General features: G+C 38.1%; 1 protein-coding gene across 3 annotated transcripts in view; it reads left to right on the forward strand.

Moving 5' to 3' along the window:
• The window catches only part of LOC113112951 (leucine-rich melanocyte differentiation-associated protein), a 254,480-nt gene that overhangs the window by 218,758 nt on the left and 16,124 nt on the right, over nt 1-19,598 (forward strand). For all 3 annotated transcript variants that reach the window (XM_026278909.1, XM_026278908.1, XM_026278907.1), the window contains exon 6: nt 1,536-1,623. In XM_026278909.1, the coding sequence (XP_026134694.1) occupies nt 1,536-1,623 (88 nt within the window). The remainder of the gene's footprint in view (nt 1-1,535; nt 1,624-19,598) is intronic.

A 19,598-nucleotide genomic window follows, 5' to 3' on the forward strand; every position in this document is an offset into this window, starting at 1 on the left:
CAAAATTCCCACCATTAAACAAATAACCATTTGAATGCATAGGATGTTTGTATAATAAAAACATACAGGGATACTTCAGATACAAAAACACTGACTCGTTAGTTGATGGTTTCTCATTAAAACGGTATGATTCCTATTGATTAAATAGAGTGTAATACTAGGGAAAACCAATATGGCGGTGCGGTGGCTTCACAAATATTGCTATATTTGCATATATTTAAAATTTCAGTCAATTTCAGTCAACTTTTATTACAATTTTGCTTAACATAAATACTTGACACTTTTATTCAACAAAAATAAAACAATACAATAAATGCTACTCATTGAACTTTCTATTCTTAAAAAAATCCTGAAAAAAGAACCACTTTTTCTTATGTTTCTTGAGCAGCAAATCAGCATATTAAAATGATTTCTGAAGGATCGTGTGACACTGAAGACAGAATGGCTGCTTAATGTCTTTGCCATCAAGAAATAGAGTGTAAACGCAGCTTTGTTGAGCATCAAAAACATTAAAAACAAGTCGTATCAACCCCAAACCTATGAACGGTATATGAACAATACATTCACAGCACCAAGCCGAGTGTTTTCAATGAATGAAATAAAAATAGGCCACCTCTGCTCTGTTTATTTGTCATTTTAGCCCTCACAATGATTAAATGCTTTGAGAATTCCTGCCTGCAGAAGAGCAAAATATTTTCACAAAGGCATCAGATATCAACACATCATGATATACTGTGTTTTTTTTCCTTGAAAGAAGACAAAGGAGGTAGAGAACAACACTTGTGACCTACCAGAAGCACACGGGCGATCTGTATTCTCTCCAGCTGTTCCCTTGTTCTGTCTGTCTATGCGGTGGCCTTTATGTGAATATATTTGTATTTTTAAGGTCGGCCAGTGAGAGATGAGTTTACTTAAACTCAGGTCTGGCCTTTGGAGAGCAGTAATTTCATGCCACCTGTTAGATTGTCAACACACAGCAGTGTGTGTTAGTGAGTGGCAGGCTGACCCGGGCCTGACCCGCGGGGCTCTTCATGGCTGAATGGTGACTGGGGCCCTTCCCCTGGTGGCCCCCTCTCTTAAACAGGCAGGGGACAGGTAATCAAAGCCAGGGCCCGTCCTCACCTTTCACTCCCCTCCCTGCAAAATAATGAAAGTTGCCCTCGTCCTGAACCCCTGTTAAAATAAAAACGCTGCTCCTAACATTTCCTCTCCTTGGCGCTGATAAAATTTATGGCATTTAGACCATCAGTCATGGCAGTGAAATCTCACCCACTTTCTTCAGCTGTCTCTCACCCCATCGTGCCTTTCCATTCTCTCTCCCTTTTGTGTCATCTATCTGGGAAAACATTCTAGATTGCTTGTGACAAATGAGTTCTTTTCTTTGAACTCAATTAGGATCATTGCATACAGAGATCAATGACCAACTTTTCTCCCGTCTGTGTTGGATAATGAATAGTTGGAGACGTTATAAATGTTCACAGGTGTGTAAACGGAGTATGTTGAATTCATGTTTGTCCAAACTCTTGTTCTTTCAGGACGCCGCCAGTGATCTGAGATCCGAATCCACTTCTACGTCATACACCCCACTGCCACGAGGTTCCAAAGATGCCCGAAACCACAAAGGTAGTGTTATTTAGATGACTGACTATTCTTGAATGACCGGTATCTAAACAAACATACACTCGATTGCTAATAGAAGCTGTGCAGAAAAGATCGTTTTGAAGTGCTTGAGTCTATAAGAGGCTTTCATGCAGGCCACATTTATCATGCTCTTTTGTCTGTGCAATGCAAAGCGCTGTTTTCTGTCACGGCCGTGGCTGTGCTACTTTCATGTGAGGTCAGCTGTGTGCCTCTCAACCCCCCACCAAGGACAGATCTATTTCAGCAAAGGCTGACCTGCGCCTCTCAAGTGATGTAGAGGAAAGCCCAGTGCTTTGTCAAAATCATGCTGCTTGAGAATAGTCCATTAAAAGGTGAACGGAGCTGACTTATGAAATATTTTTTCTCCTTCTTAGATTTGGGTGAGCTGACATTTTCCATTTGTTATTTTTACGATGCTATACTGCAGCGTTAGATAACACAAGCCCTCATCTTTGTCCTTCGCCTCTTTTTATTCCTCTGCCTTATCACACCATTTTTATTTATCTTGACTTATTGCCTATTCTATTTGCTTAATGCATCGGCTCTGACTGTAACTCTTTACTAAAACTCACCTTTGGCTGTGCCATGAAAATGCTTTAATAGAATAGCCACGGCACAAAAAGATGCAGTTCACCTCCAAGACACTGTCAGTGGCCGTCAGCATTGTATTTGGATTGCCGATTAATTCATGGTGCATCTGTGCAATTGCATTGCAGTGCAGTTATTAACTGCTTATATAGTGTAGTATTTTGCTCTTAAAGAGTAGTTGACCCATGCATTACAATTCTGTCATCATTTATTTAAAGTGGGGTCCAAAACAACAATGACTTTCATTGTATAAAAATAAATAAATAGATAAATAAATACATGCATGCATACATAATCTACTGGTTTAGCATGACATGAGCATGAGTAAATGATGAATTTTCCATTTCAGGTGAATAGTTTTATGCAGTAGAATGGCTGAAATCAGGGCATGCCTCCATAGGTAAAAGCCTAGGCCTGTCATGTTTGCTATATGTTACTTGCCACCTTGCAATGGCTGGCAGGATTAGAGGCGTATATGACAGCAGGCTGTCTCAAACAGGGGCCCACTCTACCTTTTCTCTATATTTTTACAATTGATGTCACCTGTGCCAGGCCCCACAGAGCCAAGGTGCCATGGGTAATTACAGCAGACTGAAGGTCTGTGGAGGGAAGAGGGAGGACCGGCTACATGCATTCCACTGGAGGTCTTGACTTTGGGTTGTAAGACCCTTGTCTCCTACTTTGGGGGAAATTTGGGAAGTGGACAAACAGTGAGCAGACAGGAGAGGCTCAGAGGAGAGAAATGGAAGAGGGAACAGAAGAAGCTAAGAAAGGAGAGGTAGGCCTGGTGTGACATGGAGAGCCATGAGAGTCTGGAGACGGAGGGGGAGAGCATGGCCACAGGGAGTTACACTGCTGTCAGCTCCCACCAGCTTTAAACTGGCCTGTCGCCTGAACCTCGCCCCAGTGTTTCTTTCAAGAGACAGATGTCGTCTTAAAGGAACAGTTCACCCCAAAATGATATATACATCCTCTTGTCGTTCTAAACCTCTGTACTATTTGTTTTTTCAAAGAAAATCTTCCTGCTACAATTGCATTTACAGAAATTTTTGGTTCTGTCAAGCTCCAAGGAGTAAAATTTGTATGATAAAATGTAAACTAATCGTACAGTAGCTTTATGATTAATCGATATAAAAGTATGCCCTATGGATTATTGGAACTATCCAATGGCGAAGGCTTTGATGTGCTGTGTGTTTCAGAGTGAAGTGCGGTACTGTGTTCACATGAGCAGCTCATGATCTGCTGCGGTTAATCTCGGACAAGCTCAGTTTGCAGTCAATTCTGCTACACACAAACTCATCTTTGAAACTGCTTCAGTTTTGGTTGATTTAATGAGTATTTGGGAATGCAATATGTGCCAGTTACATTTTTTCCATAATAATTTTAGATAGCATTTTTATTTTTATTTTCATTTTGTTTTACCATTTTTATATTTAAAAAAAAAATAAAATTTTTTTTAAACCTTAATCTTGCAACTCTATTATATGCTGAAAGTGGAGCCACCACTCTCAATGCTGTCACATTCTAGATTGCCATATTAATAACAATCATCACGACAGGTCACACAACTGCCCTGGAACTTCATACATGATTGCAATGTAAAATATACAAATCCTCATATACATCTCTGGACATAGAAAGCAGCAACCAGCACTTTTGAGTTCCCATCATTCATCTTCACCATGGTAAGCGAACCAGAAGCCGTTGAGGGTGAAACCATACTCCTCCATCAGCTGTGTGCACGCTGCCTTTAAATGGTCCTATTCTGGGCCCTGCTCCAGCTGAGTTGACTGTATTTTAAATGGCACACAACTAAACCCTTGAGGCAGGCAGCCTTCAAAGAGAAATCTTAACTGAAGACCCCCCAAGGACCATGCACTTTTTTTTCCACCTACAGTTTGCCATGATTATGCTGCCGCTGATTTGTAACCCCTAAACAGGACTGCATATGAAGAATAAATGACTTTACAGTCGTGGTACAACAAATAAACAAACATCTGGATACGTTCAGAGGGCACCATTAAAACAGTACATTTCTTTCCCAAAATGTGAAAATGATGACAAATGTGCTGTCACAGAGGCCAGATGATGGAGCAGTGGGTGCTAAGCACTGACTTTTAGAGCTCAGCAGGACAGAGTGAGAATTACACCTGCTGTTTGTCTGCCTACCCTCCATTAACTTACATCTGGATAGCGTGCATCACTCAATTACCAAAGTCTGGATCTGTACCCACATTGTTTAGCTAAAATGCCATGTTTAACATACAGCCCTAGACAGAGATATTTATGCCAGCTGTCCTGTGTAATTGAGATAAATTTGATTGGTGTTGTTGATATGCTATTGCTTGTCTCTTTTTACAGCCCAATAGATATGCAATAGCCCCAAGCTTTGCCTTTGGTAGAGTTGCCTCTTAATTATGGCCTGTCGAGCAGTTGTTCCTCTCTGCTGTTTCATAAGCATGAGTTTGTATGTGTGCATACTGCATATAACTGAATCCTGCAGGCCAAACTTCATGGTAAGCTTGTTGAGCTGTCATTCTCTCTTCCAAGCAGTGTGTCAATCTTAGAATGCACCTTTAACATTTGATATTGGAAAAGTGCTTGTACGTGCTCAATGAGATTCTAAAGTTTCTTTTGTGATGATTGTAATGGTAATGTTTCATCTCGATGAGTGTTATTCTCAAACCAGCTACAAACTTTGGCCCTGTCAGGCATTATGCTGACATTATTATGGGGATTTTGGAATCCAGAATTATTGGTATTTTTAGGAGATTGGTTATTTGGTAAGCACTGTGAATGTATGCACACAAGTGGTCTACTGTAAATCCTAAAGAAGTGCAAGAATATAGTTGCACTTTTTACAATATTGAAATAATTAGGGACACATGATATATCAATAACATATCGTTTATTGGCTGGCTTATATTGGACATTTAACTGTACATGCTCATTTCCCATATTATTACATTTACCTTTGCCGTCATCTAACACACACATAAAGTTACTTTGTAAGAACACTAATAACTGCTGTTAGATTAACATTTTTGTTTTCATATGTACACTACATTATAATGTTGTGCTTAATCACTTATTGTAGTTTCTAGAGGTAGACAAAGGGTATAATTTATCAGTTATCAATCATAACAGGAAAATAATTCAATTGTTTTAGTATTAGACAGAATTTTAGTGTTTACTCATCCCTAATAATTATACAGTACAATTGATATTTAAGACAGCATACATTTACACTAGATGAATGCTCATGATGCTCTGAAATGTGTTGTCTATGTAGACCGCACAGCGCATTTTGGATCAGAGCCAATAATAAATCTATTTTATTTTCAACAAATCATAAATTTGTCGACCACAGGGGTAATGTCCGTGCCTTCATAAGAAAGTACTGAACATGAAATCCGTTGCTTCATTCCTGAAGAGAATGCCGTGTGTTTATTCCCTTGCATCGTTTTTTGGCCAAATGGCTGACATATGTTTTCATTTGATCTGGATGAGGGAGAACTGTCTTACAGATATTTTTTGCAGCGTGACAATGTTATGATCCAAAGGGTTTTCCAGTCCTGATGAGGTGTTTAGGATCTCTGTATGATGAGTTTGGGTTGTTTTGCGGCCATTTAAATCCCCTTTATAAAACACACCTATAATTTCAGGCACAGTTAAATAATGAGCTCCTATAAAACATGAATGGCCATCGCGCAAGTTTATATTGACTTTCAGATTTACACCTCGGCTCTCCTCAGATCTGGTGCCAGAACATAATGGATGGAAAGGTCGTCAGTATGATATTGATTCATGTTAGTCATTTGATGTAACTCCCATACATCTGCTTTGGATATCCCTGGTCTTCTACAGCACTGATTAATTGCTTTTAATGGCTTTCAATCCATCTGTGGGAGACCACTGCCTTAAGTTGACTTCTACAGGCCTGTAGGGCTGTATAGGGGCTGCCAGGGGCTGTTTTTTGGGCCTCTTTTTGTGAGGACTGCTTTTGTTTCCTTTGTCGGAGAGAGAAGATATGATATGATTTCTCTCAAGAGGTTGTGGTGGGCCTCCCAGGACTTCTTTGGCACAGGGGCATGAATATCCATTAGTCTGGAGATGGAGATTAATGGAGGAAGACAGAGAAAGAGCCAGAACGTTCCAGCAATTCTTCACCGTCTATCAGTGCAAGAGAGAAAAGAACACAGAGATGGGATCGGATTCTTCCATGAGGCAGTCAGAGTCATGTTTATCACCGAGTCTGGAACGCATCCCCCTCTCTTTCTTCCTTTCTTCCTTTCTTTCTTTCCTCGGAGCAGGGTAGATTAAAACACCAGGGCAGACTTTACTTCCCTGACAGTTTCAACTGCTGAACTCGGGCTTGGCATCCCGAACTGTTCTGAGATGGCTTCTCTGTCTTCAGTGTCATTATCTCCATATGAGATGGCACTGCATTCGTTGAATAATTCTGTTTGTGTTGAATTTGAGGACGTGTCATCAACACCATTGTTTTTTTTTTTCCTTTGTCTTTCTTTCTTTTCTCCTCTTATACTTTGCCGTTTGATGTAGTGGAATGAGTCTCCGAAGGCGCAGCTGAAATGTGGTGAAGTGTTTCAACATGACGCTGTTGAGATGGTGTTGTTTATTTTAATATCATTTAACATATTTGTTTGTACTTTGGTGCAGTCATTGGAATATGAAAGCAAGAGATCATTTCTTTTTAATGATTCAAATTAATAAGGCATGTTAATATCTAATGGTAGCTGTGCTCCTTGGGATGCTCAAAGAAAAATGCTCTCAAAAGTCTGCTGTAGTGTTTATGAATTAAAATTGCCTCATAAGAAGTCCCTCCAACCCTAGTCTCATGTCAAATCTGACTGGCTGGTTTTACAAAACTTTTGTGAGTGAAGGCACTCGTATTCTTTTATCAGTCCGTCTGGAAACAAAGTCGATGTTTCAAAAGCTAGCATGTACTAGTGACCAGATTCAATTTTTTCCATTAAAAAAAACCCATGTACAAATGTATCAGTATGTGTAAGTATGTATTATCAACATTGATAAGAATAAGAAGGGTTTCTTGAGCATCAAATCATCATATTGCAATGATTTCCGAAGGATCATGTGGTACTGGCGTATGTGAGACTGAAGTAATGGTTGCTGAAAATGAAGCTTTGCCATCACAGGAATAAATTAATAAATAAATTAATAAATTAAATTAATATATGAAAAAAGAAAATTCTAAAGGGGTCATGAATTGGCTTTTTCAAAATGATTTTATTCTATTGTCTGATGTCCACTTATGACATTTGTGTGGTTTTATGTTCAAAACATCAAAATCAATAAGTATTAGGCTATTTCCTACCATGGTTTTGAAGCCAGCTCAAGAAATGCTCTGTTTTTATGAGCGTGCCGCATTGAACACTTGGAAGTAAACGCCCACTGCTATGATTGTATAATAGTTGTGCATAGTAAACTAACTTTCTTTGTGTCTGTTTGACAAGTTACATCCTTCATAGTTGGAGCCTTCTGCGACTTTAGACACAAACACATAATCAGGACATATCAAGCAATCTCTTACAAACCTATAGTGACAAAAAATATTTTTACTCATAAATGTGTTGCACCATTCCTGTTGGATCCAATAAAGAAATAGCTTTTTAATCTCAGTCTCTCTGCAAATCCAGGCTCGACCTGTGTCTTGTTTGCTAATGAATCCGCAATGAAATTAAGCAAACAAACACTCAATGTTTTACTCAAGTGAGCTGGAACTTCATTTAAAAAAAAACACACACACACACACACATTCTGAATATTTGAATCCAATTCCAAAGGAAGGTTATGTAGCAACTGGATTTCTCAATTCAATTTAAATTGTGATGATAAAAAATGTCCTTGTTACAGTGTAATTATACATTTAAGTACTGAGTAATATTAATTAGCTACATGTGCTTACTGTATGGTTAGGGTACGGATTTGGGCTAGGCCTAGGGTTACTTGCATGTAAATATGCATCATTAATTGTTATTATAATAGAATGTACATGCAACTCTGATTTCTGTGTCAACAAGTATGGTCTTTGCAACCCAAATCTTTTAACATTAGCCCAGCAGCAGCAGTTAATACACTGCTAAAGCCGCTATATCATTGCTTTAGAGACTTTAATCAGTACAGCTTTGCCTCATAAAATTACAGCACCTGTGATGAAGCAGTCCCTCCTGGATAATGTATTAATATATACACAAAAGGAACACTGGTGAGTGTTAAGTGATACCTCAGGATGGAGAATATATCAGCATGATGGACAAGGACATGAATTCCAGTCAGCCTGTCCAGCCCATTCGCAATAACATAGCTGCGGTATTCAGGGCTTTGGTCTGCTTCCCAGTCGTGCTGGATCATCTCAGGAGACTGACAGCAAATATATCACACAAATGGATACCCCATGCCTGCGTTCTAATCAGCTTTAAAAGTGATTGCTAATGCAGTCTAAGCATTATTCATATTTGTGCGTGATTTGTGACTTGAGTTTGGGACATCTGAGATGCAGGATAGTATTTCCTGTGTGCTTTTAGTCCTGCCAAGAGTTTAGAGCAGGTTAGCGTGGCTTTCACTGTCTCGAACCCCAGGACTTTATTATTGTAATTTATGAGGGAAGAGGCAAGCCATATGGTTTGGATATTTTCATGGCGGGATCGATGCGGGGTCCTCAAATTTCCCTTCTCTTGCTTAGGTTGATATGGTTGCTGTGTTCATGTCGGGGGGTTCCTCAACCCTCTCAGATGCTGAGACACAGAGTCCTGGCAGATGTTGAGCAACTTGTCTTTTTGATGGCGAAACTGATCTGTGCGCAATGAGCCCTGATTGCATTATAATGATCATGTGACAGGCCAATGGAATCGTTTATGAAGACAAATGCTGCTTGTAGGAAGAGAAAAACACACCAAAGAGTTATAATTCAGAACCGTGGAAGATACATGCTGGAAATATTTCATATTCATTATTATTCATAGCGAGGCCTTTTTTTTGGCAGCATTTGTGTTTGTTAGCGTAATTTAATATACAATCAATTTACAAATGATAGCAATTAATTCGTTGACAGCTTGCATTTATTTTATTTTAATTATGTATCGTGTGTTTTTCAGGCTTATTAATCATCAGTGATAGATGAAAACATGTTATGAAAGAGCTCTGTTCAATCCTGTTCAAAAATGGCAAAAAATAACTGCAGTTTAAAAAAACTACAATTTTTATATACAATCGCATGGATATACTACTACTATGAGGAGCAAGAGCATGTCAAAATGTATTTTTTTTGGGATGGGGGGGGACTCTCGACTTCAGATTGTAAAAAGTCACGTTTGTGCAACCCCCCCAAAACGTGAGATATACATATACAAAAGCTTACTTTATTAAAAAGCACAACTGTTTTCAACATTAATAGTAAAAAGAAATATTTCTTGAGCAGCAAATCGGCACATTAGACTGATTTCTGAAAGATCACTGAAGTCTGGATTAATGTTGCTGAAAATTCAACTTTGTATCACAGGAATAAATTGCATTTTTAAATATTCAATTAGCTATTTTAAATTTTAATATTATTTCACAATATTAGTGTTTTTGCTGTATTTTTGATCAAATAAATGATGCGTGGTGAGCATAAGACACTTCTTTCAACATGTAAAATAAAATTTCTGTGTCTGTGTGTTAGGGCTGGGCGATATGGAGCAAAAAATATATCTCGATATATTTTGCTATATCTCGATATACGATATATATCTCGATATCTTTACAGGAAAAATAACCCCCAAAAAACTACTGCAAAAACAAATAAGGCAAATATTACATGTTAAGGGGCCTATGAAACATTTTATTTTTTTCTTCACCATATGTTTTATTGTTACCTAATTCTGTGTTTTAGCATGTGCAATTATTTAAATGCATAAAAACAACTTAATTAGTTAAAAACAATTCTTAAAATAGCCTTATGTGAAATGTTTTTTTCCCTTCAGAAATTCTGTGTATTTACATTTTTCTGATTATCAAATGAAGGCATAAAACATTCATTTAATTTATCTTTTAATTATTTAAAATTAAGCAAACTTAATTTTTTGGTAAACAAAGGGGATTTACTATTAAAAATAAAACATGGGAGAAATGTTGTGTGATTATTCCTTATAAAATTATGTTCGTTTCATTTTAATAGTAGTAGTAGTGGGCTATCTACATTCTGCTGTACAATAGTAATAGATTTCTGTCAAATACTTTTATTTTGGCGGGTTTACCTTTACAGTTCTGTGTATGTGATACCACAGTCTATGATGTGATATGAGCTAGTCTTACTCAAATCAGACGGTCAGATGCTCATGAAGTGACTCTCAGTGCAGTTCTGGAGATGTTCCTCATGTGTTCACGTCTTTATTCAGAGAGAGGAAAGACTATGTAATCAGCGCGAGCGTTATGCGAGCTTCCGTGTTTAATGAATGAAGACGCGCTTCTGCTCCATTCGTTGACACAGACACGCAGAACATGCAGGATTCATATTTAAATAGACTTTTCCGGGTTAATATTTGCAGATATTAGTCCATTTCGCGATTTAATGTAAGTGCATGACCGACTTTTGATTAATTCATTTAAAATTTGACCAATTCCGTGACATTCCGCGTTAAACTGTAAATTCCATTTTTATGACTGGATTCCGCGATTCCGTCCGCGTTTCATTGGGCCCTACAGTAGACATCTGCCTGCCGTTCGCCCTACGCCTTAAAACTGAAGTATCTCCATATAATGGAGCCAGTTGTCTTTTTTTTTTTTTTGACTAGTTCTCTACACGCGAGGTGAGAGGGGACAAAAGCAAGGAGGCGGGGGGCGAGCGAGCGGGGGCGAGCACAGCACAGAGAAGGCAAAGAAGCAAAGTGGTGGAATCAGAATTACATATAAACAACATATCGATATATACGATATGTCAAAATCCATATCGTGTTTAAAAAATATCTTGATATATTTTAAATATCGAGATATCGCCCACCCCTACTGTGTGTGGTGTCATTAAACTTTTCTTGAAAATGATACAAAAGATTATTGCCATTGACCCTTTAGGATAAAGAGCAAAGCACAATGATGATTTAATAAGCAATTCGAGACAATGACTGACTCACAGTAACCCGTGACCTCCGTTCCCCCGTACGATCCACAGATTTTCTTGGGATGAAATCATTGTGGTGGCAGGGTCTAAACTCATCTGTCAGATACAGCAAGCTCCACTGGACTGTTGTCAAAACTGTGTTCTTGCTCCACGGTGAATTGTTGTCAACTATACCTCAGTACAGCATCACGAGGGGCCCCCCCCCGCCTTCTCTGATATCTGAACACAGAGAGGATCAGCGTAGCTCAAGCTAATGACCTAGCACATCGTTTATTCCACGTGAATGCTGGGAAACAGACAGTTAGCGTTCACTGCCACGCAGCAGCCTCAAAGAGGGCAGATCACCTCTGTCAGAGACTCCGAGCGCAAGTTGACGAGAATTGGACATTTACTGTGGTTGATGGCTCGCTTCAAAGTGGAGCAGGACTTTTGGCCAAATTTGAGCAGGCACTTGAACTTAATGTCATAATTTATCAAAGTTAGCTGAGGTCAGGTACTTTGAGCTGTGCCGTTCACTCCTTAAGGATATTTAACGTTTCAGCTTGAATAATTGTAGGGTCGGTCGAAATGGTTCTGAAAATAAACAGATAACTAGGCCAAACAAGGCTTTGCATCTCGGGCAACTTTTTAATCTGTCAAAATGATTTGGTGATGAACTTGAACGAGAAAGAACAGGTTTCCGCATCATATTAATGTAAGCGGACACATTGTTTTACTGTCATAATGTGATTGCGTGATCATTCCTGACATGTTGTGTCGCTGTAAGACTGTTGAGTTGACGGAGTCATAGAGGTCACACACTGAAATGAATTCCAGATTGCTGTCATTTGAATGAGTACTTTCCTAATATCCCTAAGAAGTCATGCCTCTTCAATCCCGCTGCTGGTTTAACCACTCAACTTCAGGTCACCTAGCCAATGTAAGATGTCAGGATCAAGTTCTGCTGCTGTCGCACTCGGTTTGATGGATCCTCTGATCTCTCAAAGTCATTTATTGAACTATTATTTACTGAACAAAATGGATTTGCCCAAAGGATTTAGCAGCTTCACTATCTGTTGTAAACGGCACTTTAGCTTCTGCTAATTTGCGGCATTAGATATCTGTTTCAAATATAGTTATGTTATTCCTAACCGTTACACAGTTGTGAATTTAGAAAATAACTGCAGAGAGATGCTTTTAAAGTTTGGCCTTCACATGGGCTACTGAAATTGTAGTAATTAATTAAATTAATTATTTTTTAAAATCTAGATTAAAATGGCTCATTCGAATTCTGTCGACGGCATTCAGAATATGTGTGTTACCCAAATAAAATTGACAAACAGTAAGTCTTTGAGAAGGGGTTTATTAAGCTAGATGGTGCATTAGAAATGTACATCTCCTGTTTCCAAAATGCATCACAAACTGCTTGAAAAAGCTGTAAACTAATTCCACATTGCACAAGCGGGACCCGGTGAAGGTTGTCTAATCTGTATGTTAGTTTATTTTTATTTATTTGTGCTATTTACACAATGTCTAAGGTTTTTTCAAGTTTGTAGGTGTCAAGGTACAGAAACTAAATAATTAAATGTAAAATAGCACTGGATAGTCTTCAATGTAAAAATGAAATATACAATCAAACCTATATTTATTCAGACACCTTCAACATTTCTCACATTATTACAGTTTTGCTATACATATAAAACAATATATCTGGTGTCTGAATAATTTTTGGTTTGACTGTTAAAACTACAAAGTAGTCAAGAGCAGTGAGTGATTTTCATTTTCTTGGGTTAACATTACAGCAGCCACTCGCTAAATTAGGCGCGGTCACTTTAAGAGACGATGAGCGCATCCAATATAATACACATCCCATTTCTTTCCTCAACTGTTTACTTTCACTTAAGAAATAACGGACTGTTTTTTTGAGCATAATTTCCAAGGTGGATATTTTGACATATTTCGTATGTATTTGTCGACATTAGAGCAAAAATAAGCAAATTCGATGTTCAAGTGTTTTGATCAAACATTGATCATACATATATATATATATATATATATATATATATATATATATATATATATATATATATATATATAACATTTATGTTTTGTATATTCAGGAGTATGTAATATTATGAGAAAACCAAGGCTTAATGTATGTTTAAAAACAAATCAAAACAAAATCAATTTCATCACACACAGTAAAATAGTAATATTGTAAGATATTAAAATGTATATTACAAAGAAAAATGCCATTACTCCAGTCGTGAGTTGCTTCTCAAAAAACAATTCGTATTATTATCAATATTGAAAACAGTTATACTGCTTAATATTTTTTTGATTCTTTGAAGTATATTTTATTTGAATATTTTGTAACAATGTAAAAGTCTTTGCTATCACTATTGACCAGTTTAATTTGTCCTTGCTGCGAATAATAATAGCAACAACAATGAATAATAATAATAATAATTATTATTATTATTATTTGTATATGTTGTAGATATTTCATTTATTTTACTTTATTTTGCACTGCCTGAAGAAGCAGCTCATTATTTACACAGTGTCTATTCCAAAAGAAATAATAACTTAATTTACACAAGTGAGCAGTTTGCCTGCCCTTGGTTATTTTATTTTGTGCATTTCCTCTACGGACATCTCCACTGACTGCTTGCAGCCATTTGTGGTAGTTGTGTGTGATAAACGTTTTGTAGATCCTGGAAGGCTGCGTAAACCTCGGAACAGAAGTGTATGTGTGTTTCTCCGAGAGCTCAGATCTTCTCAAATACTCTTAAAATACGCCTCTGCACTTGACACCATTAAGACTCTGTTAACCAGCCTCCCCTGGGAGCAACTTGAAATTGTACCACCTCCAGCAAACTATTTTACCATTCAGCATAGCCTGAGATACAAGCGAACATGGTTTGTTCTCAAGTAGCAAATAAAAGACAAAAATGGCATGAAATAAAACGCATCGGAATGAATACACATATCCTGAAGTGCAATTCCTCCCTCAGCAAGGAAGCGAGCAAAGGCGTGTTCATATCCAGTGACCCGGCTGCCCCGTTCATGTTGTGACTGAGGGCGATACTTTGTGTTTATGCCTTAAAGTAGTCATAGATTTTCCCCTAGAAAACTGGAACTGCTACTGTTGGGATATTAAATCCAGTCCTGTAGAAGTAGCAGTCTGAGGAATGCTTTCAGCTGGAATACAATCCCAAATATCACATACATTTTCATGAATACGACATAATATCTGGTGATGATGACAAGTGCAGAGGCTTGGCTGATATTAAGATAACCTTGGGGATGAGAAAGAAGGGGTGGAGAGCCACAAGCTCGGCTTCCAGAATCACTAACTAACAGTGACATTTGGGCAGCGCAACTCTTCAAGTCACTGCGCAAATTACAACTGATATTTGCTGAACTTTAAGCTATATTCAAGGTAGGGTTGTATTTTTTATTCCCCCCTCCCCGACATGTGCATGGTGCAGCAAATATTATTCTCCAATATCCCATGCAATGGGCAGTCCCTGCCTTTACAATATAGATATATGAATGAATGAGAGAGATTAGCGTGCTGGGCATATATTGGATGATATCTGACTTCATTAGTTGTGACGCCCTTAAAAGGACATCCTGGCTTTCTTATATTTGGACAGCCGCCTCCTGTCCTTCCCTTCCTCTGCCCAGACTCACTCATGCAGCCAAGCACATAATGCGCTTGGAGCCCGGTAACATGTACGATTATAATTAGCTTTGTCAGGTCCTCGCCCCCACAACCCCCATGCAGATAATATGATAATACGTCTTCATAACCGACTGACCTTAGTCGCTCAATATTTCTCCCCTTATGAAGATTACATGTCAATAAAGTAATTGAGTCTCGGGCTGTGTGGCAAGTGAAGATTTAGGTTATTGGACTTTTCGGGAGCAGTGATGTATGACCGTTATTATTCCACCTGTCAGGGGATGTGCAGGTCGCTGACGACGGTCCGAGGATGTCAGGAGAGGGAGAATGAATACGGGGGGAGACGTCCTCTTTGGCTTGAGTGTTATGTCGTTAATCACTCCTCATCTTCTCCACTCCGTTCCTCCTGCATCCGCAAACTGTTTGTGTCTTATTAATTAGGGAGAGGAGACTTACAGTAAAGCCATCCATTGAGAGGGACAATAGGGTCTCCTCATCACCGGCCTGCCTTCATATATCCAGACCTCATGAGATCATCCATTAGAATTCCCCAGGATATTATTTCCTCTTTCTTCTCAAGTGTAAGGTCTCTGTCTGTAGGCTTCTGTCTGGCGCGAGTGCGACTCAAAGCCGCTGCGTTGGATTTAGCCTCCGCTGTCAGTTTAATACTATTAGAGCCATCGCAATCCCTATCATTACATTCATGGGCTTCATTACTCATTTTTCAATTTTGTGCAGTACTGTGAGGTCATCAAAATCTGCGTGAAATTCATCAGATTACTGGAAAAGTTTATGATATTCATCCCTCTTTTTTAAATAAATATATAACCATAGTAACTAGTGCCAGAATTCAACTTTGGTTTAATTATTTATTTATTTGCCTCTACAAATAAATATGGGTTTTATTACTTTATTGTATCTGATTATATAAAATAGCAACAACTGCGAATGAACAAGAAGAAATCTGTGCCTTATTTAATTGGTGCGTAATTATTTTGGTGTATATATAAAATAATAATAATAATAATGAAGTACATTATTTGTAGACAAATGTTGCTGTTTTTGTTTCTTCTCAATGGAATTTTGACAATGTAAATTAAATTGCACTCCTACACGTGAATAATCCTTTACTTGTAGCATTTGAATTAATGAATTCATTATTTGTATGTATTTAGACAAAATAGTGTACATAGAATATTAATATCAGCTATTTGTTGGTTATCACCTTCGATGTGGAAATAATTACTTATAATTAATTATTTTTATATTTTAATATTGGTATATCTGATCGTTATTGTACTATGGAGTCAGTTTCATTTTTTGTTTTAAGGATTTTTAGGATTACTGTAGAAATTGTATTTTTGGCGTATCTGTGGTCATCATAGTCATTTTTTTTAAGGGGGACAATTGCCTTTACTTTAGCATAGCATTCCACGCAAAAGTGTATTTCTCAAAAAATGTAGGAAGCAATCTGGCGTGTGATCTGCCACACTGAAGATCATCAGGCAGTAGGATACTCAGAAAGAGGTGGGAGGGGGGCACACAGTGTTAAAGGATATTTTACCATGTCCGCTCTCGTTAAGGTGGGAGATTGATCCTCTCCAGTCAGATGAAGCTCTGGTCTGACTGACGCCCTTCACCGTCATTGTGACACCAGGCTCTGGGACGCGAGCTGTGGGGCGAGAGGGGCACCCAGCAGCATCTCCACTCAGCCCTTGTTCTTTCTCTTTCATGCCCCCTCTCCCTGCTCTCTGTAAGGATGTCATGACAAATCACTGTACAAAGCAGGGTCTGCAGCCTCAGGTACCAGACCAATAGGCCTCAGACGCCATGCTGAAATGAATATAATAATGGGCTTCAGAAAATAGCACTAGGCACTCAAACACAGGAAGAGAAGTGAGGTTGTGTGTGTGTGTTCTCTGCAGGGGGAAGTGGTGAGCAGACACATGTCCCACGGTGAGGCAGGTGCAGCTCGTCTCTTCTGTGGCTGAGGTGGCAACAGGGCCTGTCAGATTGGTATTGATATGTGTCACTCCAGGGAGTGTCAGGCGCTTTATTTAAGACAGCAAGAAGGCCATGTGTCTGTGTGGTAATTGACGGTTGGCTTCGGGAAAGATCAGGCTGTTTGTTGACCTAGCAGAGCAGCTGATGGGAGAGCTAGTGTATGTATGGTGTATTGCTTACATCCAAAATGGTTGTTTTTCCCTGTGCTATAAGTTAAAGAAAAAGTGAGTTCATTCGAGAGGTGTAGTCAGCGTAAATCCACACTTGACACGTCACAGAAATATGTAAAATTGACTAAAGTTATAATTATATAATTGTGTTTTAAAAGTGTCGAAAATTGATGCAAAAAGTAAATACATTTATACAGATGAAATGCATTTGGAAATGTTTATTAGTATTGATAAGCTTTTTTTGTTGTCTCTCTGAGTGAAATGAGCACTGTGATATGTTGACATCCATTCATTTCCACAGTTTGCTGTCCATATGCTGTTTGATGTTAATTCTAAATGACATTTAGCAAGGAGCCACACTGCTCACTGATGCATGAGGTCATTTAGCATCAACACGCAGCCATGTGACCCATCTGTCCAACTGACCACTGAAGTTAGTAATGTACTAAATCTACTTCCTCAAATCAAAGATTTCCATTGTCTTGCTAATAGTTGTGCCTATGCTGATTCTTTTGACATGAAGGTTTTTTTTTTTTTATATTTTTGATGAATCTGTTAAACTATCTATAAAACATGTTCCGAGATATCAATTTGTTTGAAAGAAACCCCCTGATGTTTTGCTTTGTCTCAGTGTTGCTGACACACTGCGGTAAGGTACACATTACACAAAACACATTTTGCTAGCCTCAGATACAAGATGTCATATCAAATATGTAATAACAAAAATAAAAATAAAACATTTTCAAAACAAATATTCTTCTATTTAAAAATAAATACATGGAAGATGACTTGAATAAGTTTAAAGTTATTTAGTTATGTATTTATTTATTTTACATGGGAGATTTAACACTTTTGTGAAACATAATTTAAAAAAAAGTTTGAATTGCTGAGACATAGCTGTAATTTTTATTTGAAAGACACATACTTTTTTACCCCACTTAAAAAAAATATATATATATTTTTAAATTTTAATATTTTATCTAAATATTACCAGACAATGCACATATCTGTTTAGATCTGTTTTTGTTTTCTGCCACCACCATTTGAAATATTAATTTTGTAATGCTCCCTCAGACAGTCAGCAGTCACTCATGTGGTTTGTTTTAATGACCTTATAGTGTTTCCCACACTCTTTTTCCACTCTTGGTGTTTTGGATTGCTAATTAATATTTACTGAGCACTAATTTAGACCCTCGTTAACTCGGGCCGACCTCCAATGTCAAAGCGATTAAAAAAGTGCAGCGATCCTTCCTGCAGTGATTAATTTAACACCACATTGTTATTGAATCATGTCACTCGGATTCAGTTTGAAATGAGCAGCTTTCCCATCAGCCTTCTTAATGGGATCATTACCGAAATCAGCAAACTTTTCACATTTTACTGAGGTCTGAATGACTTATCAGCTTTTCTTTTTAATTAGAAAGCGCTTGCTAATGACGACTAGAGCCAGTCAGCCTCAGAAAATGTCCGTCCTGTATTACTTTATTCTTTTCAAATCACGCTTAACGACCTTGACACAAATGGTTATTAAATCATAATGATTAATCAGTCATTTGAAGATGCTGCAGTGGTTAATTAGTGCGTGGCATCTTTATGTTGTGACCCCACACCCAGCGACACTCGTTCTCCACTCAATACAGTCAGCAGCACCACACTGACACGTACTTGCATGAATAGTATTTTACAGTGAAGCGCCAGAGCCATTCCTCGTGCTGACACAAACAGCAGGGGAAATTCAAGCTGTGAATGGCTGTTAGTCGCCGTGTAAGTCTCCTTATGATAGACCATGAGTTGTTCCAAGGAGATTAAGGCTTTGTAAACTGCTGGAGCACCCAAACTCAAATGACTTCCCCTTATCTCCGGAGCCCAGAGCCACTGTGTGCCTCACGCACACTTGCTCTATGTAGAATAAATGTCACTGAAATTAATTTCACCAGGCTTGAATTAGGCTGCTGCTATAATCTCTTTCTTCAGTCAAAATGTATGTCCTCCAGAATTCAATTTCCTCTTCAACTTCATAAGTTGGAGTACAAAGAATGATAGGCCCTTATCAGGTGAGCCGTTTGAAGACTTCATTAATGAATACTGCCGCTTTCAATTCATAATATTTGATTGTAGTAATCTCATGAGGGCCTTGTTCTTTAGCAGTGCTTTGTCCTCTTAAAAGTGAAACTGTGGAGGTTAACCCCACTGAACGGACAGCCATCAAACTGCATAATGGCTAATGGTTATTTTTCAGAGTGAAATACAGTACAATCAACAGCTTTGGTCATATGAAAGACCTATAGCACAGAATACTATGGGCAATTCAACAAAATATCAAGATTATATTTTGCTTGGCTGGGGAAAAAACAAATCATGTGGCAAATCAAGCCAGTATTGATCAGAGCTT

Source organism: Carassius auratus, chromosome 13 (assembly GCF_003368295.1).
Source record: "Carassius auratus strain Wakin chromosome 13, ASM336829v1, whole genome shotgun sequence".
NCBI classification, from domain to species: Eukaryota; Metazoa; Chordata; class Actinopteri; order Cypriniformes; family Cyprinidae; genus Carassius; species Carassius auratus.